This window comes from Agelaius phoeniceus, chromosome 2 (genome assembly GCF_051311805.1).
Source record: "Agelaius phoeniceus isolate bAgePho1 chromosome 2, bAgePho1.hap1, whole genome shotgun sequence".
Taxonomy (NCBI): Eukaryota; Metazoa; Chordata; class Aves; order Passeriformes; family Icteridae; genus Agelaius; species Agelaius phoeniceus.
This window is the reverse complement of record NC_135266.1, coordinates 12,033,308-12,055,725: the sequence shown is the minus strand read 5'-3', so window position 1 is coordinate 12,055,725 and position 22,418 is coordinate 12,033,308. Positions and strand designations below refer to the sequence as shown.

The 22,418-nt window shown below is 36.4% G+C and overlaps 1 protein-coding gene across 3 annotated transcripts in view; it reads left to right on the top strand.

The window, feature by feature from the left end:
* IL1RAPL1 (interleukin 1 receptor accessory protein like 1) overlaps positions 1-22,418 on the top strand; it is a 689,590-nt gene that overhangs the window by 504,183 nt on the left and 162,989 nt on the right. For all 3 annotated transcript variants that reach the window (XM_054654990.2, XM_077172083.1, XM_077172087.1), the window contains one exon: positions 16,910-16,984. In XM_054654990.2, coding sequence (XP_054510965.1) covers positions 16,910-16,984 — 75 coding nt within the window. The remainder of the gene's footprint in view (positions 1-16,909; positions 16,985-22,418) is intronic.

Sequence of the window (22,418 nt, the reverse complement as noted above, 5' to 3'; positions counted from 1 at the left end):
ATGCAAGGATTTTTTTTCAAACTATCTAAGCCAGTGGTGCCTACCAAATACAATTAAAAAAAACCAACTTCCATTCCTAGTGAAACAACTGATTTTAGAGGAGCTCCATGATGATGCATTAGTTTGCTCGGTGGACCTGTTAACTAAAGATAGAACAAAGATAAAACAGAAGGACAGACTGCTGGTTTTGCACCAGCTGGCACATTGTGAGACTGGTCTCAGACTGGACCAATGGGCCCAGAAGCAGAGTTTGCTCTCTCTAAACCTCTGGGGAAGTTGTAAGCCCTGCTCATGATTTTAGTGCAAGTCATCTACATCGCTAAAGAGCTCTGGTTCCTGAATACTCATACAATTTAAAAATCTGTGGAAATTATTTCTGCTGAGAAGTTCAATGATTGAGTGTAAAATATGGACAAAAGTGCTGAGCTGGAGGAAAATCTTTGAGAAAAATGAATAATTTGAGACATTACTTTATTGACATAATTAGTTTAATACTTTATCTATAACCAAATAATTGTCAACAGAGGAAGGACAGGTTTTGCCCATTATAATTTTCTCAAAAACAGCACTTTTTCTGCTTATAGGCAGAAGATAATAGAGAGTCTATTATATTTCCATGAATGTCTCACTTACTTTAGAAGACAGTGTTTATATATCTACGTATTGTTCCAAATTTTAGCCATCCCAGAGTTACAGAAATGTGACATTGTCATTGTTAACCCCATCTGACCATCAAAAATTTCTTATTTATTTTGATATAAGTATATAGCCATCCATCTATGTTTTCCATATTCAATTCCTGTCTTTTCCCATTTGCAAATGTCCAAAACACAACAAGAAATGCACATTAAACCTACTTAAATATCTGGGAAGGATGAGAGATGCAGAAGCTAAAACATATCTGCAGACTAAACAGACAACAGTTTATACAGAAGAGTACAATGCTTATTAAGGAGGTAAAAATCATTTTACTAAGTGCATCTTAAAGTGCATTTACAATAATAAAAAAACTAGCATGCATAGAAATAATTTGAAAATATCTGATTGTTCTTGATAGAAAAGTAACATTTTCTAAGGCTGATAAATAAAATCTATAGTATGAAATAATTCTTGAGATTAAAAACATATTTTAAATGTTCCTAGGTCTGCTGCCAATGCTCATCTATTAATAACTTGGCTATCACTTGCAGGCAGCTTTTAGTAAGTCTGTTTTTTTCAAAAAATGACAACACTTGGCAGAGAAATTGGCCCTTATTTTCTTTGCAAAAAGTTTAGCAGTGAAAAACCTGTTTCAGAAGAGTCTGGAAAAGTTTCACACTCGTGAGTTCCTATGTCAGAACTCCAGCTTGAGGCTGTTCTCCCATGGACAAAGCAGAAGCGGACTGGAGCTAAGGAGCCTCCTTTCTTCATCTAAAACATCTTTATCAAAGAAAATAAGCAAGATGAAAAGGAAGATTAAAATTCATTAATATAACAAAAATTTTTGTTGAAGGTTCCTGGAACAGGAGCTGGTAATTTTGCCCTGTTTTGGGCAGGGGTTTTAGACTAGATGACCTCCAGGTTGCAGTTCTTTGCAGCCTCACCTAGCTGTGATTCTGATATTTCACACAATAAATGCACACGTAGAAACTCTTTGAAATATCCACATGTTGATGAGGTATTCTGATTAATATTTGAATAGGGCTCCTGGTATTGAAAAATGTACAATTTTTCAGTGACTCTTTTCAAAAATATTTATTTCATGCAGCCTGCTTTTAAGATTTTTACAATATTTGTTTATGAAATAAGTTTTTTGAAATCTGTCCAACATTACACTTGACAATTTTCTATCATGATTTTCTTTATTATTTTGCTTTTCTTTGCATTGTTTTTGGTTTTTTTGTTCTCTAGTGAATAAGGTTTGGTTTGATTTGAAATATGTACCCAGGGTAAATATTCTCCTTTCCTGCCTTTCCCTTTAAAAAATAAGAAAGCAGGAACAAAAAAAGATGTGAATATACCAAGGAACACACATTCACTGAGACTCCTTTTGCTTTCCACATTTGCTCCCTAGTATGAGGTCTTCCCCTGGAATTTGACTATGTCATGTCTCCAGAGTTCTTCCACCCCAATAATTCCTTCAATTTCTTGCTTGTTGTTTTCTGATAGTTTGAATTTACCTGATACTTTAAAGTGAATTCTACTCTGAGAAAGAAATCCCAGAAATTTATCTGGCTCAGCATAATTTTTTTTATTTTAATTATTTATATTTCTGTTGCTGTCACAAGTAAAATATATTGAGTTCAAATTTATCATGAGTCTGGATGAAGAATACTTAATCTGTAGCATATTGATAAAATATTTTTGCAATATGCATGAAGGATAAAGATATACATATGGATTTGGTTTGGGATCCCACCAATACTTGATAAATTCACTTCTATCAGAATAAGTAGTGAAGCAATAATAGGGGGAAAGCTCCAAGTGCTGCAAATTGCACTTATACCTCAAGCAGGTAATTTCACTAGAAATGTGTGATGTTGTCATGTTTTCCTCCACTCTTCCTAATGCAAAGTGAATTTGGAGTGATTTTCTTTCCTTTCTCTTAATTTTTAGCTCTGAATACACATGATGCATAGTCCTAACACAGAAGGTACCCTCGAGTTTCCTTTTTTTGGAGTGCTTTTTCAATCTTTTAAACCTCCATTGTGGTGAGCTCTACATTAGCAATCTGTGATTATTTCACTCAATGACTAATTTAAGTTAGTGCCCTGGAGCTTACTAAGCTTGCTGCCATCCTAGCTGAGGTACCATTCCCTGCCACATCATCTTTTACTGCATGTTCCCCAGCAATCAGCTCTGGACATCTACAGTGAGATTTACCTGAATTTATTAGACAAAAATGAAAACTGAAGGGAAGAAAGCAGAGAACACCATGAACATGGGATTTCTCAAACAGCTTAGGGAAAAAAAAAAAGGATAATACTTACCTTTTTTTGGTTTTTTTTTTTTTGAAAAATAGTGTCACTGATCTGCTACTTTCAGTGTTTTTCTTTCCAGGATTATATATTATGAATCAGGCATGAAAAGGACTTATGGCAGCTTTTGAAGTCCTGGTGAAACCCATTTGCAATAGTAAAACCTATGACATCTTACCTGTATTGTGTAAGACACAGAGACAAATTCCATGTGTGCCACTAACAAATGTTACAGGTAAATTAAACCTCTGACAGAGGCAATAATTTCTGGATCCTCTCTGGAAGAAGTTGCATGGAAGAAAACAACAAATATTGTAATTATATATATAGCAGAGATGTAACTCAGTCAGAAAGAAAATGTTAGAATTTTCATTATAGTTAACAACACTTTGACAAGCCTTTTGATTCTTTACACTTAAGACAAGTCTGTCTAGTTTGCCTGAATGCCAGATATCTGTGGGGTACAATGGTAATGTGATATCCACTGATTTTGAAGTTCCATCTAATCATGAAAATCCATCTGCATCTTTTAGTAATTAAAATATAGACCTGGTTGTGTTTGCTGTGAGGGTGGTAAGACACTGGAGCAGGTTGCCCAGAGAAGCTGTCGATGCCCAGTTCCCAGAAGTGCTCCAAGGCGAGTTGGATGCAGCTCTGAGGAACTTGGTCTAGTGAAGGTGTCCCTGCTGTGTTGAAGGGGTGGTAGAAATAGATGATCTCAGAGATTCCTTCCAACCCAGCATGGCTCTATGAATGTAATGTAGGAGAAGGTAATGAATGTAATGTATGAATGTAATGTAGGAAAACATGACAACATCACACATTTCTAGTGAAATTATCTGCTTGATGTATAAGTGCACCTTGCAGCACTTGGAGCTTTCCCCCCTATTATTGCTTCACTACTTATTCTGATAGAAGTGAATTTATCAAGTGTTGGTGGGATCCCAAACACATCTGTTGTTCATTTGACTTAGGGGATCTTTTTTTCTTCCTCTGATACAGTAGCTTGCTGTCCTGTCTGTGGAGACCTTGTGTACTAATCTTTATGGCCTAAATATTATAGGACTTTTTTGTTACTAAGAATTTAAAAGTGTTTAATGGAGATATCAGACTTTTGGACAGACTATTTGCAATCAGTGCTCTATATAGAAAAGATATGGCTATTACTGCTGGGTAATAACTTTTACTTGCCTTTTTCTCTCCTTAAAAGACCCAGAGCCATGTAACATAATAGCTACTACACGCAGCTGTTTGTGGAAAGAAAATTTGTTCTTTGCTATCAAAATGGAATACAAGGATGAAATATTTCTGAGGAACAATCCCTCAGTCAATATAAGAATGAGTATTTTCTCATGGAAACAAAGTTTTCCTATTCTCTCTGTAATTTTTGTCATCCGCAAAAATTGATGCACTTCTGATTTGATCTTTTTCTTTCTCTAGTTACTTGTAAAAACAACTTCATTTCTTGTAGAAGTGCTACAGATCTACATTTTAAGGTTCCATACAGCTTTGGGGGTTTTGTATTTTGAATTTGAGGTGACAGCTAATTTTCTCTTTTCACTAGCATGGCATGTAATGTACTTTGAGCATTCAGAGAAAAGTCAGCCATATAAACAGAAGTCAAGAGTATTTGTATGCAAAATGGGTTGTGGTGCTACTTTCTACACAGACTCTGCATCCCAGATTTCTTATCCATTTGTAAAGAGTTTAACTTGCTAGAAAATTGCATTTTCCAGAAAAAAAAACCAAAAAACTTTACATGCAAGTCACTTGTTTTATGGGGATTTAGATTCCTGCTCCTAGACTTACACAAGGATTATGGCACCAAGTAGGATTTACAAAAGCATAGGAATTAAACAAAGGGGATCCATAAAAAGTTTTTGAGGACTGACATGACATCTACACATTAGTATCTACACCATTTTTGGAAACTGGATGAAGGCTCCTGAATCCCTGGTGACATGCTGTAGCATGTGCAGTGGCATGGAGCTCAAACACTAGAAGCAGCCTGGATTTGTTTGCAGTGCACCCTTCCCTTGCTCACCAACACACATCACTGAACTTCTGAAATAGAGTATTTTAGCACAGACATGTCCTTTCTAATGGGAATCCTTGTATGACACTGAATAGTGCCTTGTAGACAAACTCTGTACGAGATTAGAAAATTCTAACCCATTTAACTAGGCCCTTTGCTGAAAAAGTTTGGAGTTTGCTTTACACACAGTTAGTATATACACAACTAGGGTGGATATTTTTATGCACCAAGCATTAAATATGGTTGTGTAATCACCAGCTCTGGTAACATTTCTGCAGACCAAATGTTTATGATGTCTAATCTCTGTTTGTTGCCAAGGAACCGTATGATATGTGCTAATATAACATCTGCCACACTGGGCTTGTAGACAGAGCTTTATTTAAAGCTTGGCACATTAAATGGACAGTATGTGTCAGATATTGTTCTCATATCCTTCTCCCTCTCCTTACATGGACTATGTAACTTTTTTTTGGTTTTCATGTCATATGATAGACCTTGATTTCCTACCATGTTGAGAACCAGAAAAGGTATGGAAACAAAAGCTGCACAGCTGAGACTTCCGACAAGATTTGTATAGAGATAATGCAAACCTGAAGTCCTCTGTGCCAGTGTCTGCTGTTACAATGGAAGGATCTGTACACACAGTAAAGAACCAGGCACATCATCTGTATGATCAGCTTTGGAGCTCTACAGTGCAATTTGCATGGCACATCCCCCATCCCACCTGCTGCACAGACACTGAGTGCTCAGGATAGCTGGGGAATTCTCCAGGCTTTCTAAACCTGATTGTGCAGTACAAATATTTGCTGAAAATTATATGACAAGTGGAGACCTGCTAGAGATAGTTTGTTCCAATCATCTGTTCAGAATAGGGACAGAGAGGGCAGACTGCTGAGGGTTATTTCCAGTTGGGTTTTAAATCTCCAATAATGAAGAAAATAAAGTATCTCTGGGCAACCTGTTCCTGTGGGTCACCATCTATGAAGTGAACAACATTTTTCTCATGTTTAAGTGGAATTTCCTGTGGGTTTTTTTTTTGTTTGGTTTTTTTTTTTTCCCCTGTGCCATTGCCTCTTATCCTGTCCCTTACCCTGAGAAGAGTATGATCCTGTTATCGTGACTTCAGCCATCATGGTTGCTTAGACATGGACAAGATCCCTTTGAGGAATCTCTTCTTCAGGCTGAGCAGTCTAAGTTCTGGTCTCTCCTTGCCTGAAATGCTCCAATCCCTGTGTCATCACTGTGGCCCTTCACTGCCCTGATCCCTGTACGTCAAAATCTCTCTTGTGTGGGAGAGTCCAGAGCCCAACACTGCAGATTGTGTCTCATCACAGCTGAGAAAAGGGGAAGGATCACCTTCAACCTGCTGGCCATGCTCTGCTTGATGCAGCCCAAGGTGGTCTTCACTGCTGCGAGAGCTCAGTGCTGGCTCACAGCTAACCCATGTGCTGTGAATCCAAGGTCCTTCCATGACCATCTGATTTTCAGCTGCTCACCTCCAGGCCTGTATTGAAGTTTGGGATTATTGCTCCCCTGGGACAGGACTTGGCAATTCACCTTGTTGATCTTCATGATGTTCCTGTCAGTCAGATCATTTCTCCAGCCTGTCAAGGTCCCCCTGAGTGGCAGCAGCCCTGCTGGTCATCGACCACTCTTCCCAGTTTTGTGTTCTATTATCCAGATCACTAAAGAAGTGCTGCACCAGCACTGATCCCAGTGGTGCAGGCTCCAAAATCTTTGTGCTGCTCATTGCAGCCCTCTGAGTCCAGCAATTCACTGAGTTGCCAACCCATCTCCCTATGGGAAAAATCCATCGAGTTTGTCAGTGAGACAAAAGCCTTTCAAGCCTTCCTTAAGCCAAGATAAACAGCATCAGCTGCTGCCTGCAGGCCCACTGAGCCCATCATCTCATCATCAAAGGCTACCAGGTGGGTTAAGCACAATTTTACTTTTGTAAATCCACGCTGACTATTCTCAATCATCATCTTGTTCTTAATAATCTTAGTAATGGTTTTCAGGACTGTTTGTTCCATCATCTTCTTAGGAATTAAGGAAAGGCTGGCCAGCCTATGCTGCCAAGATGCTCCTTCTAGCCTTTCTTGAAGATTAGGAGTGATATTTACTTTCTTACAGTGCAAAATCACCCAACTTAGAAGCAAAACCCTTGTCTCAATAGAAAAAAATGCTGAAAAAAAGCTGCCTGAGAGGATAGAAAAAAACATGTGCACCAAATAAGGAGTACAAAAAGCAAATAAAAAGTCTTCTTATTGTTCATGAAAGAGGATTTTTTTTTCAGTTTTTAGGTCACAAGAAATGACAGTATGTCCAAATTCCTAGCAGACCAAAGACAGATTCAGAAGACTAGATCACTGAAATTACTTGGAGAACAAAGTAATTGTTCTAATCTTACAGGTCTAAAACAGAAAACTGAACAGAAACTGAACAGAGAGAATGAGAGCAGGTCACCTTTTAAATTAGATGATTTTTAAATAGAGCAGCAGAATTAAAAGGTTGAATACAAATTCTGAAAGAGAAAACTCTATGAAATATGTAAAATCTTTAATTGTAAGGCCTTTAAATGTCAGCTCACTGGAAGATTTGAAGTGGTCAGGGTGCATAGGGTCCTCTTCTCTTTACAAGGCCTCCTCAGAGGCTAAGAAATCTTACTTTGAAATGTCAGCATTATCAGCAGATTTATATCAGATTTAATTATTAAAAAAAAAATAGACTATCTAGAATTTGTCTTCAAAGGTCATGAGCTAGTGTATATCCAAGACCTATCTGCCCTAACTCCAAAAAAGGGAAGAAATAATAAAAGCAAGGCAGCAACAACTTTCCCAATATTACCATTCATTTCCTAAAATCATTCTTCTACTGATGCTACCTTCAATGGGGTACTTTAAAGAAAATTCTTCCTGATGGAAAAAAACCTGGAGATGCTGGTCAGCAGCAGCTGGACATGATCCAGGTGTGCCCAGGGATGCAGGGAGGCCAAAGGCACCTGGCCTGGATCAGCAATAGTGTGGCAGCAGGACCAGGGCAGGGATTGTCCCCCTGTGCTCAGCACTGGTGAGGCCACAGCTCAAATCCTGTGTCCAGTTTTGGGCCCTCTCTACAAAAAGGCTTGGAGGTGCTGGAGAGGGTCCACAAACAGGCATTGGAACAGGAGGTACTTAAAAGACCTGTAGATGTGACACCTGGGGACATGGTTTATTGGATTGCACAGTGCTGGATTAGCAGTTGGATATGATGATCTTTAAGTTCTTTTCTAGGTTCTTTATGATTCAAATGATTCTAAACCACACTCCATTTCTTGGGTTTGAACTCTAAATCTGAGACAGGGTACACTAATAATAAGTAAAAAAAAAATAGTAAATACTTATATTCAATGACAAGTGTGAAGGTAGGGCTGAACAAGAAAATGTAGGTATCACTGAATAATTGGGCTGTATAAATGAGAGATTCTTGGGGTCATCTGGAAAGAATTATGGAGTAATTGTTAAAAATATGTACTTTTTCTAGTCACAGAAGTTATAACCTTATGATACTTCCATCCCCTTATTTTCTGTGTTTAAACCTAGAGATAAAAGGAAGGAAAAGAGGTTAGGGTAACAATATGAGAAGGATGAATCCTTCATTCATCCTGGAATGAATCATCCTAGAATCTAGGATGATATGCAGAGAAATTTCAATAGTGTGATGCAGAATGCTTGCTTGATGATAACTTTTTAGTCTGGCTTTTCTAATAAGTTTGCCTAAATCATTATTATTTATATAAATATGTTTTGCTTGGTGAATATGACATCTTTTCAGGTAGCCTCATTGGAGGCTACTGTGTGTTTCTATTTTTTTCACAAAGTCTTGTTATACAAGAGTTATAAAGATACCACTTCCCTAATGACTCTTCTAAACAAAGGCATGAGCTAACATGTAGGTAGAGGAGCAGATTCCCTGACAGGCTCTGACTGCATTGCTGCTGAATGACATGCATGAGCTGCTTCATTAGGCTGAAACATCAGAGGAGTTGCTAGTGGAAATGCTCCTTGATATATCAATTAATTATTTTTCTAACAAGAGATTTTATTTTCAAAAAATGCACTGATAATATATAATCTGATTTTTTGTAACAACAACATTCTTTTTTCTTCCAGATGATCTGACACCTCCAAGACCCAAGTGAAGGGAAAAATTTAACAGAACATGCAGGAAGACCAGGCTTTAACATGACATCCTTTTCATAAACCTACATAGGAAATCTCATTCCATTATCTTCCTATAGGAATCAGTTTTGTACAAAAACTGGTGTAGTGTAGAGATACTACAGGCAAAGGAGAAAAAGATTTTGGATTTTTTAGATACTTTAATATTTATATTTGTCTTTCTGTACTATGGGTCTCTTTTTTGTTTGGGGTTTCTTGTGGGAGATGGGGAATCCTGTCACTATAATTTAAAAAAAAAGTTTAGAATTAAAGCTTTACTTTATTTCTTCCCTTTTTCTTCATAAAATCAATATATCAATCCCAAATCTGCCACACAGAAAGAGACCAAGAGCATCTCAAGATATTAGGCTGATATTTCACTCAATTGTTTGACTACATATATTCTTTTGTTCTTTTGTATTTCAAGACTGCATTAACATCTGCCATGGCAACCTTTTGATTATTTGTACTTTTTCCATGGAGATGATCTCTGGGAAATGTCACTGTGTGTTCAAGAAAACTAACATCTCCTCTGAAGTCATAGGTATAGCACAAGTGTCACATCAGATTCAATTAGAGATGAGCAGATAATGAAAACCCCAACATCTGGCTTCATTTACTCTTCTCCAGTATTGAGTGTGTTGTTAATCTCAGGGGACTCACAGGTTTAAAACATTTTAAAAGGCTTCTTGCAAATATTCTTCCCACCTTTTATATTTCATTTTAGTAATGCCTCTTCTCCATATGCATCATGAAAACTTTTGCAACCTCTTTATCGAATACAAGTTTAGCTGTTTCTGCACTTTCTTTTAGGAAGGGCTGATATTCTATTCAAAGGACTATAAAGGTTTTTATTTTTGAAAAAAATGCTTATTGAAAAAATTAAAGATTATGGCCAGTTTGCAAAAAACGTCAGAAGAAATTATTAGGTGGAAAAAACAAAAACCATTTTCATTTATATGCCCAAAGCAGTAGAGGTGAGGAATTGTTTTTTTGTTGTTTTTGTGGGTTTCTAATGAATGGTAAGGAGAAGACAATGAGAAAGACATAAACTGAAAGGAGAGACGTTTTTGTCTTGCAATGTAAGATTTATGGGAACATTTCAGAAGATAAAAGCTGATCTTGAGTCAGTCATAGTGGAAACAAAGTCACATTAGACAGCTCATTTACAGTCGTACGCCTATGGCTTTGCACACATAACTTCAGTGTCCTTATATGTATCTGCCCCCAGTTTGAACTGCTTGATTCAGCATGCACACAGCGAGGCAGAATATTCTTACAGGGCTGCTATGCAATTCATGGCATATGTGACTTTAAATTATGCCCTTGTGAATGAAAACCAATCTGAATGTAACTGAGAGTAGAGATTTAAGGTTGTTAAATCTCAAGCAGGTATAAAGAATTCCTATCTTATGAAAGACCTTGACATATATTAAGTTTTTAAAAGGCATTGATGTCTCTATTGATAGGTCCGAATACATAGGACTATACTATATATGGAGAAATAAGGAAAAAAAACAACATCCTTGTGTTGCATTACTTTTTATTTGCTCAGCTCACATTTACTCTCAGGAATCTCAGAGTTCTCAATATGAACACTCATCTGGACAGTGACTGTGTGGATTAATGTTTCAAGACTGTAGCTTCAGGCCGGACATAATTTTATTGCAATCTACTGTAGACTACTGCTATGGCATTACTGCATTTTCTTTTTCAGACATTTCTACTGAAACAAAGAAACCAAACATAAAAGTATACATCAGAGTTTTTCAAGGCACTGCAATTATCAACTGGAATGCTATAGTTATTCCTTCTATTATTATAATTACTTATGGTTCCTGAATATGGCCATCGATGGCAACTTTTCGTAACTGAGGGCTTTCCAATGACAGTGCTTTATTTTCAGAGCCCTCTCATGACACTTTAACATAGCAATCTAAACCCAATCCATTGTTTTACTCTAGATTCAAACCTTCTCCACTGATGTGGGCATAAGATAATTATGCTTGACAATGCTTGAATAAATGTTCAGATGAGGTAGTTGGAAGGGTGAGTGCACTGCCACGCGCTTCACAGCCAGACCCAGGACAGCTCTGAGTGCGTGTGGAGCAGGCAGCTCCTGCCTCTGCTGCAGAATTGTAGAATGGTTTGGGCTGGAAGGGACTTCAGACATTATCTGGTTTCAGTCCTTCTGCCATGGACAGGGTCACCTTCCACTAGACCAGGTTGCTCAGGGCCCCATCCAGCCTGTTCTTGAACACTTCCAGCCACGGATTCCGTGGGCAAACTTGTTCAGCTTTATTGTCAGTCAGACCTCCTCTATATCCTCCTCAGACATCCCTCCCCTGACAGAAGTACCTTGTCTTCACAATTATCAGTCTATGACAAAACTGGCACGACAAATACAGGAGAAAAAGAAACACAAGCTAATAAAATTAGCAAGAATGTACATGGAAATGAGGAATTCTCTTAAGTTTTTAAACACAAACCAAGAGATGGAATCTTTTTGAACTGTGGGTTGAATTCAAAGAAACAGCACAGACTTCATGAAAAGAACTCCATGTCTCTGATGTCCTTTGATTTCAAAGTGTAGGAATATTTTCCCTTTGCATAGCAATGAATTCTTCCCCCTATTTAATCCTGTGCTATAGTTACAATATCTTCCAGAGACATGTCAGTCATTTTTTCTAAAATGGTTTAAGTTCATAAACATAAGAGGTTTAATCTCATTGCATTATCTCAAATCTCAGTAAGATCAGAAGGATTTTCATCCTCAAAATGTACTTTTTACTTCAATAAAACTTTTGAACCTGAAATGTTCTAAAATATATATAACTCAGACTGGACAAGTTAGGCAACTATTCCTGTGAATTTTTGCCTGGAATGAAATGTCCAGACAATAAACTGGCTTTCTGATTTTTAGACATTTCCACAAAACCCTGTCTTCCTCTAAGAAATTAAAACCTTTTGTAGTTATTTTCAAGGGAGAATCTGAGAGCACTTCATAAAACACGCATAAACCTAGATTTTTGGAATTGTAATTTTTCTATTATTAAGTTTGTGTATTTTGAGGCAGCTCCATTTTGATGTCCAGATTAGTGCTATTTTGATATACAGGTTGAATTAAGATTTCTTCATTGCATGTGTTAAAATCTAACAGTTGGCTGGTCTCCCTGAATGATGGTGTTCTGCACAGAGCAAGTGTGTGTACCTATCATGTGACCACATTCATCTACAGCTAAAGCAGCAGCGTAGGAAGAGGAGCATGGAAGTCAGTGGCTGATGTAAAAATATTATCTTCTGGCTGGTTTCCAGCAGGGTGACTGATTGTGGTGGCTCTCACTTTCATTACCGCCAGAAAAATTGTTCAATATATTTTAAATGTACATCCGATCTGATAGACACGGAATGTGAATTTAGCCACTTTTTCTCTGAGCAGGATCAATATGTCTGCAGCTGACTGGTATTTCTGAAGTTGTATATTAATTTTTAATAAATCTTCAGAATTGGTTACTTCACCTTTTTATTTTTTAGCTTTAGTTTACTTCAAGTTTGACACATATTTGTTTTCAAACCATTCATCAATGATGGTTCAGAAGTCAAACATAAGATGAGCTGTAAACTTGATTTATGATCAAGCAGCTTTCTTTTAAAAGGCACTGACCTATCAATCCCCATTGTTTTTAAAGAGGAATATACCAATTTTGATTAAAATGATTCCTTGATTCTAAAGTGGTGGGGGTGGACAGTGGAGGGGCGAGGAGTCATGCGAGGGTGTTGAAAAACAAAAGCAAAAAAAAGAAGTGAGAAGGAAAGAGAAAGAGAAAGCCAAGAGGGAGGAAGGAAGAAGTGAATCCATGCATGAGTAGATAATAATATCCAGGAACTAAGATTCTTGCCAAGAGACTTGAGAATTCCCTCATGCAAGAATAGGAACCCGATCACTCTGTTCCTCCTGTGTGACAGCCATGTTGATAAGTACTACCTGGTGGGAAGAGGATCTTCTTTTTATATTTTTAAACATATTCAAAGGATTTTTGTTCTTTGCATGCAGTACAGAACAGGAAGTACTTTCAAATCATGGATATTTTTGTAGGACATGAAAATTATTGCCTTTGTGCATTTATATAAAAAAAAAAAAGAATAAAAGGTATTTAACTTATTTAAGAGACCAGACGTAGTTGTGAGTTTTATAAATTTTCTTGAGTTCTTGCTATTTAGTAAAATTTTAGAAAGAAAGGATTAAATTATGCTTTTGCTGTTCAATTTAGTAGATAGCTGTGACTCAATATATCTGTCTGAAAATAATATTGATTTTGATCAGACTCTCCGATGGCTTAGTTAAGTCATTCCCCATGATTTTAAGGATATGAAAAAGTTTATAGGAGATACATAGGTCTACTCCAGAGTTTCCTGAAACTAAATGAAGATTGCAGTAACTCTGTGTTGTCCATTAATGTTGACTCTCCATGATGGAAAGTGTACACTTGAGAGGTGTAGAGGCAGCTAGGGAAATTGTCACCTCTGCATCAGTTCACTGGAATTAATATGCCAGAAAGAACTTAGATAAAACTTGATCAAATAACAGACACTAAAAGCCCTGTTTGACTGAGGAAAAGTTTCAGATCACCTTGGAAAATTTGATATTTAAGCACATATAGTTATTAAAATTCTCTTCCTTGCTTATATAACTCTTAGTCACAGCAGTTCCCTACAGTCTAAAGCTCTGGAATGCAGAGTACCCAAGGTTATTTTTCCTTTTCTAGGCAGGTGAAGGAGTTGGCCCCGGGAAATGTGATTGCTTATAGGACAGACATACAAAAGTGTGAGATTGGTAGACATCTAAAGGAATACAATGGTAAATAGAAACTCTTATGGTTACAAACGTTAGTAACTATCCCTTTAAAATAAGCATATGACACAATTAGCTTTTATTGAATATTTGTTTTACTATTGATTAGGGAGGTTTTGTACTCCTGGGGGGGGATGGGACAGAGTGCACTCTAAGTAAAATGGGAGGAATGGGTGACAAAGTAGAGAACAGACATGCTCCTTCAGGAAGCCTTGAAAAGTTGGAGAAAATCATGGAGTCTAATAAAGGCAAAAGTCATTTTGGTCTAGAAGTGGAATAATCCCATGCAGCAGAGCAGAACCTGGGACTGACTGAGTAGGAAAAAGCTTTGCATGAATGGTCCTGTCAGCCCAGGTGGACAATAAATTGAGCATGAGCTGGTGAATCCCAACTGCACAGCTCTTGGCAAGACTTTAGCCAGCATGTTCAGGAGGATGATCCTTCCCAGTTCTGCAGTGTTTGTGAGGCCACACCTGGGACACCGAGAAATTTTCAGCTTTTTGCTGTTCAAAAAGACAGATATAGTGAACCAAGTCCAGCCCAGGGCCACTGGGTGGTTGGCAGCTGGAACACCCAAAGTGGTGAAATCTGCACCCACAGAGATGCACAAAATGTGACTGGAGGGGGTCCTGACAACCTGCTCTACTGGACCTACTTCCAGCAGGAGGTTGGGTCACTCAGCTTCCAAAGGATCCTTCCACCTACATGCTCCTGTGATTCTGATGCATTAGTTATGTGTCTAATTTATTGTTTTCAGTAGCATTTTATTTTTAAATCATGTATTAAATCTCATAAATTAAACTGGACATTAATTTTATAACAACTTCATACTTCTGTTGAAGGATATGTTATCTCCACATCCTGGGCCTTTTAATTTAAAAGTAGAGACCTGAGATAGAGGATCATAAAAGTAATGTTGATCTTTGCTTAAACTGAAAAAAATGCTGGTTTTTAATCTACTTATTCATTGCATTCATATTAACTCCACAAGTTACTATATCTTTACTTACAATGAGGGAACTTTGCTCACGGTTTCAAAACAGATTTAGAAAAACAGTGACTCAGAAGACATTATCTGATAAATAATAATTGAGTTGAGAATGACAGAAATGCAAAATTAAATTTAAATTCATAGTGGATGTTTAAAAAATGGCAATGTGCTGACAAATTATTAGCCTTTACAGAGAAGTTAAGAAATGGGAATGACTAATTTTACAGTTTAAGAAGAAAAGATATTTTGAATCCTTTTCCCTTCCACCCACTTTAGCCTTTAAGAAAAAAAAAAATAAAGAGAGAAAAACAGATAAAAAGAATTAGCATTGGTGTAAAGAAAAGTAGCAAGCCAGAGATGATCCCAAAATTCTTTCAGCTCTCTCCAAAGCCTGTAGTGCAGAATGATTTCCCATAGAGACTAGGAGCTGTAAGAAGAATGAACTGAGAGAGGGTTTTTGGACCAAGTACACGTGTTTTACCACTCCCCTGAATTTTGATTCATTGCTAGGTCTGATGGGTTAACACCTCTGATACCAACTGAGTAGGTTTATGCTTTTATATATAAAGGATAATCTCTGTAAAGCAGAAACACAAGTTGATAATAGTTCCATTCTGTAATTGTTGCAAAGTTGAAATTAATGCTGTACCTTTTAAAGAATGTTGATAATTTACTAAAAGACCACAGGAAACATAATGAAGAGAATGCAAATAAACTTCTCCTGCTATTCCACTGACAGGAGACAAGTGTGTTTAGTAGATTAAGCCCATACACATATGGGTATGTGTGTGTGTCAGTAAGAAAAGGAGCATTGATTTTGACAAGTTGAAGGGAACAAATATTCTAGAGCTATATCAAAATGTCAAATGTATTTTAAATCTGTGACAGCCCATAATCTGTGTTAAAAACTGAAGTATGAATTGATGTTGAAAAGCAGAATATCAAAATGTTGCAGGTGACTAGAAAAGTTGGAAATTTCCCATGAATATTTACTACCAGAATTAAAGGGAAAAAAATATTCTTTTTGTTTCATATGGCATGTACTCATCTCTCAGACACAGTAAAAAGTACACTTGCTAACAACAACAAAAGTAGTAATAATCAATGTCACTTCTATGAATCAAGTAAGCAGATGTTATATTTAGTAGAATAGGAGGATTTATATTCATGCATGGTTTGAACACATTTCAACAACCTTCAGAAGGTTTTTTACCACTACAAAACTCATTCTATTCCATTATTGCATGAAGTCTACTAATATTATTTCAGGGTAGACTAAAAGGTAAAAGAGAAGCCATGGTATTAGGAATCTTGACATTATTTCATTGTACTCATTCCTTGGATTTTGAAAATTTATCTAGTACTTCACTTTACGAAGTTTCAGTGTTGGGAATATCTTTCAAATAAAATTGTCATTAAATATTCTAAATTGTTTTACAGTAACTTATGTTATTTATCTTTTAATGACTATACCTTATAGAAGTAATTAAATACTACAGCAAACTGAAATTATGGATAATATTTACCAAAAGAGAAAATTGCAATGTCAGTGCATTTTTGCTTGGGGTTTTTTTTGGTTGGTTGGTTTGGGGTTTTTTGTTGGTTTTGTTTTATTGCTCGGTTTCTTTTTTGGTGGTTTTTGTTTTGTTTGTTTGTTTTTGTGGGGGTTTAAAGAAATTACTTTCTTAATAAAGGGCCTTTAATTTTGATGCTACATTTACTGTCTAAGCCAAAACTTTTACAACTACTGAAGGCATGAACATTATTAATACAAAAGAAAACCAGAGCTTTCTTGAAATAATAGGTATAAAACCAAGTCTTAGTCTACCCAATAATAATCAGAACACTACATATGTGAATTTCTTTCTTTTCTAGCGCCACTAACAGATAAACCACCAAAGCTTTTACACCCCTTGGAGAGTAAGCTAACAGTTCAGGAGACCCAGTTAGGTAAGTAGCAAACAACCTCTGTTCAAATTTTATGAAGGAATTCAATGTGTTAATGTATGATGGTAATGTGATGGCATGTTGACATTAATAATTTAATTGAAAAGACATTAGACACATGTGGCTTCCATGCAGAGATGTGTGCTATATCATTGACAAAATTGTTGTTGACAAAAAAAGTCTTAATAATTAATACTGAATGCTAAGCTTTTGGTTACTGATACTAGGTTTTATCTTGCTGAAAGTCAAACAGTGACCAGAGTATCTGAACTTTTCTTTCTAAACTTTTCCTTCTCTGTATATTTATACATACTTACTCTGGGATTCATTGGGATTTTGTGATTTAAGTTCTGCTCAGAAGACGTCTGTGCTTTATTGGCAGCAAAGATATTCTGTAATTGCAAAGGTTGTGCTGGGCAAATCATCCAGCAAACAGTAGTCTTATCATAATAGCATCTGATAATTCTGAATGGATATTTATGCACTGGTGAATGAAGAGAAATTGAGGCATGAAGAAAGCATTTTGTTTCACTTTTTCTAGTCTAGTGGGTGGTGGCTATGATTGGTCACTTTTGTGTCCTACTCCTGCAGAGGTAATGAAGACTCCAAAATTGAGTGCATGTGTTACTAAATTTCACAGGATATAGCAATTTATCTCTTTTGTGGATTGGCAATGAGGGCAACTTGTAAGAAACAAACTGTAATTACACTGGAATTATGCTTTGGTGTCAGAACAGTAACCTATTGATAGATTTTCTAGCATGTTGGCTACAGGAGAAAATGGAAACCAATCTGGTGGAAACAAATCTCGTAGGAAAAAATATATATAAATCTCATAGAAAAAAATACTGCAAGTAAAGCTCAGTACATTCTGCAACACAATATCAGAAAAAGCAGAAGGCTTGCAAATTAATTCTGACAGTCATTGGCAGAGCATTTTATGGTGATTACCAGCTTATGCCTAATAGTGGCCAGAGAATATCTCATATTTTCTTTGATATTAGTAAACTATTACTTTGAATGATTCAGGCTATCCAGGTAAATTTCTGATATGCTGATATACCCTTTTTTTTAGAAACTATTGTATAGAAAAGGAGACGTGTAGCATGTTTCCTTCTAGAGTTTTCTATTGTTCTGAAGGTATTGTTTCTGATACACTGATTCAGAAAATCTTTCCTGGATGCCAGCCCTAAATGATTTTAGGTTGTTTGAACACAAGACTAGGGAACAGAGAACAGAGTGACTGCACATTTGTTTTTTAACTAATGTTGCTTATTGAGATATTTTTGATGAAAAAAAAACCAAAACCAAAAGGCAGAACCTTTCTGGCTTTTGATGTTGTCCTGCTAAATATACTTTATGGTGAGACTATTTCAAGAAGAGTGTAATTATTAATGGCCAGCTAGAGGATTTTTGTCTATGAGTTTTAGAATTAATCTCAGTTTTGAATTCTCATAGTTCTAAAAAAAATCAAATAATTTGAAAAGAACTGGGTTTGAAAAAGACACTTTTCAGAAAACTAAATAGATGTTGGTGAATATAAAAGAGTTTACTTGAAAACATCACTTTCAGGCACGGATGGGAAAGTCTGACCATAAATTAATGTGATGTTACAGTACTTAGCCTTATATCAAGAAGCTACAAGAATATATTAATTTGTTGTTTAAAAGCCTGTAAAAAACCTGTGAGAACTGGAACAAGTGAAAAAAAAAAACTGATGGTTCCCTAACATAAAACTGTGTTTTTCTGCTCTTAGATTTAATGCCTTAGTCCTGCTGGATAACCTTTGAAAGATCTATGTTTCCCTGAGGAAAGCCAGCGTTCATTTCTGGGGGTCAGTTCATACCTTGCAAAGATGAAGAATATTTTAATGTTGGAATAATGCCAAGATTCACTTAGATAGCTGTTGAAGCCAGGAGAATCCTACTCAGCTGAGACTTGGGGTGGCCACATTTTGTGACCACTCTAGACACTGCCAGAAAATGTTAATCCTCCAGAATGTATTTGGGATGGTGTGTTTGTCCCTTACTTGGAAAATAAAAGTGTTGGTGGATGCTGGAGAAGTGGAATGGGTGGTATTCCCATTCCCAAAGTGAAGATAGAGCAAGGAACTAGGAGCTTGGGGCAGTCCAGGATTTCTTTAGCAGATAATCAATTGCTGAGGGGCTGGGGCAATTCCTGCTCTCCTGCCATATCTCTGTCCTTCTCACCTTGCAGTCCTCCAGCTGGAGTTGGAAAGGAAAGAGGTTATGTGTGTGTGTCAGGGAATGTTCTGGGAGGTCATACCTACCTTACAGGGATGTGTGCAGCTCCAGGTGCACATGATGTACTGAAAGGTCAATGGTGATGGTTCACCTCCAAATCTTCCCCTGTGGAGCAGTGCTGGGCACACTTCTGAGGAAGACCTCAGTAATACCAGTGTATTTCCATTGAAAAAGCTACTGAGATTCAGTTCTGAAACAGAACACCTCCATGCAGTACCTAACTGGAGGTGTATCCAGCTCCCAAGACATATCTAAGACACATCTTACTCATTTGGCTCCAGCACTGCTAGGTGACAGACACGAGGCATAGTGGGCTCTTCTATACACAGCAGTTAAAACCAATGCATGGGACCACAAACCTGTTGGGTTATTATCTTGCTTGGCCTCAGTAAAACAACATCAGAGCAGGATGTGAGCAGTTTCCCTAAGGAGTGACTGGTATGGCTTAAGTCAGACTTGCTAAGGCAAAAGCTGAGAAAGCAGAGCTGCAGAATCTGCACACCGCAATCCTCGGAACCCACAGGCTCCCATCATGCTCAAGGTATCCAGAGCTGTCTGTGGAAAAGGTGCTCTTCAGCTGGTATTTGAGAGTGTGTTAAGCATGGCTGTGCTGCAACCAGCAACTTTAGAGAGTCACTTTATAGAGATATCTTGATATATCATCAGAAATATCTGTTTATTTAACTGAATAGTAACCAGAAATGCACGAGATAGAAGCACAGGATAAAAATTGAAGGATAATTTAATTTCTCAAAGGTTTTTCATATAAAATATCATGGGAGAGCTAAGGAATGAAGTACAAAAAACTAGATGAGGAAAGAAAGATTAGTTTCTGGACTTTATGTTTTCTGTTTGTTACTTCACTTCCAATTTTACAATCAATTACTTAATCCTGTTGCAAGGATAAAAAATGCTAATTACATTCAAGCTTTTCTCCTGTTAAAAAGGCTTTTGGGTAGATATATCACCCCACTACAAACAACTTCTCTGGAAACAACATCTCCAGATAAAATGTTATGTTAAATACACTCTTCCAAAGATTGTGTCCTGCAAAGCTTGGAGCTGTAGGAAGATGAAGAGTGTTTTCAGCTCTGAGCCACTCTGTGGTCTGGCAGCAGCATGGGCCAGGGAGAGAAAAGATGGCAATGAGCAGGAAGCCAGGGGAGGCAAGGCATGGGAATGAGGAACATAAGGACCAAGGAACAGCATTCCACGATATTCTTCTTCTTACCTTCAACATGCTAACCAAATCAAATGTACAAATCCCTGATAACATAAGACCCCCTTGTAATAATAATGAAAACACAGACCCTAACCTGTTCAGGAAGGATTTAATTAACATTGTTCTTATATATCAGAAATCCTAAAACTTTGGGTAACTATATTTTTAATTATAGAGTCACGCAGATGTTATGTATTTATGAAAGAAATATATCATATCCATTATATGTAAATTTATTTTTAAAATTATATTCTGGGACTTTTTATTGGTAACTTCTGAGTCTTTTCAGTTCCACCTTTCAGGTTACAGTGTTCTTCACACCAACACTGCTGATATCTGCCCCCCTCAAGGAAACAAAGAATACTATTAGCTTGACTCAAAAAAGTCTGACTTTAGGAACCAGTTGGTTCATGTCATATTATTAAAGAAGACAAATGTGATTCCACAACAGACAATAATGGATTTGGATTAAAAAATTACAAAACATGAAATAATTATTTTAAACACCTCACAAAGTTAGTTGGCCTCTGTCCTCCCCACTTTTTCAGTGTGTCTCCTGGTTCTGCACAGGGCTGCAATTTGACTTGCCAAAATTCACCCAGAAAAATAAAGCTATTGTTGAATTATTTTCAGCTAAGTAAATGTGATGTTAGAAAAGAGAAACAAACAAACAAACAAACAAGAAAACAAACCCCCACAAACAATCAAACAAAAAAATAATGAAGTACTTCCAGCACAATATGAATGGACCTAAAAGGTAAGTTTGTACAGGAACCAGGAGACTTTCCCTGTCATCTGAATAAAGTGAATTTTCTTAAAGTGTATCCAACCCAAGACATTACTTGTGACCAAGTAATGTTTTTATCTAGAACATTATTTTGAAAAAATTAAATTAATTATCATATAGTGAATTGGGGATTTCTTCTTTCTCACCTTTCCCTGCACAAATTCAAGAAAAAAATTCATTGAACTTCTTTTAGTATATTATTTCTAAGGTAGTAATAGGGACAGAAGAATGCTGATGCAATTATAGCACTGCATTGTCGTAAAAATCTTCAACAGAAATTGACCTTGTTAATGACAAAAGCCATCCTTAACTAGATTTATCAGTAGATGTATAAATAAATTAACTAAAGTGATATGCAATAACTGGCAATCAGTGACTCCTTTCAGGATGGAAATTGAATTGAAAGAATATTGAGAACTTTAATTTCTTCAGCTCACATGTAAATGGTCTATTCAATCTGCAATGCAAACGTATTTTTTTCATTATATGAAGAATTTCAAGTTTATATAATTATAAAAGACAGACATCAACTGTCTTTGAACAAAATCAAACATTTTTGATCATATGTATCAATTGGACACATGGTCTTTGATATATTCTATGATCAGATTAACATTATATGGGCAATAGTTTCACATGTGAATAATTAAAACTGTAAATTCAAAATTTAATTCTCGAGTACCAATTTATTTATTTAATATTTATTTAAGAACTTGGATTATCCTTTCAAAAAACAACTTGGAGTGCTTTGAAAAAAAAAAAAAAGAAAAATTAAAAATACTTTTTTTCCTGTTCGAACTATTTATTGCAAAAAAGTTAGATTTAAATAAGCATTTTTTTCATTGAGAATTTTATAACCTGACTGTTCTGAAATATTTTGGTTTCATATTATATCAATTCCTGGGCTATACTCACCTAGTGAAACATTAGAAAAAAGCTTTGCTGAAAAACTCATATAATTCATGACTTAACTGCAGACTAGTTCATAAAAAGTGAAATATTTGAGATCTAGTGTAAATGGATGGAGAATATATATGCTATCAGCATATGGAAAAAACCAAATAAAACCACGACAAAACCTCAAGCAAGCAAACAAAAACAAAGAAAGAAACAAAACTAAAAATGTTTTTGACAGTTTTTCCTACCAAGATATAAATGAAAATA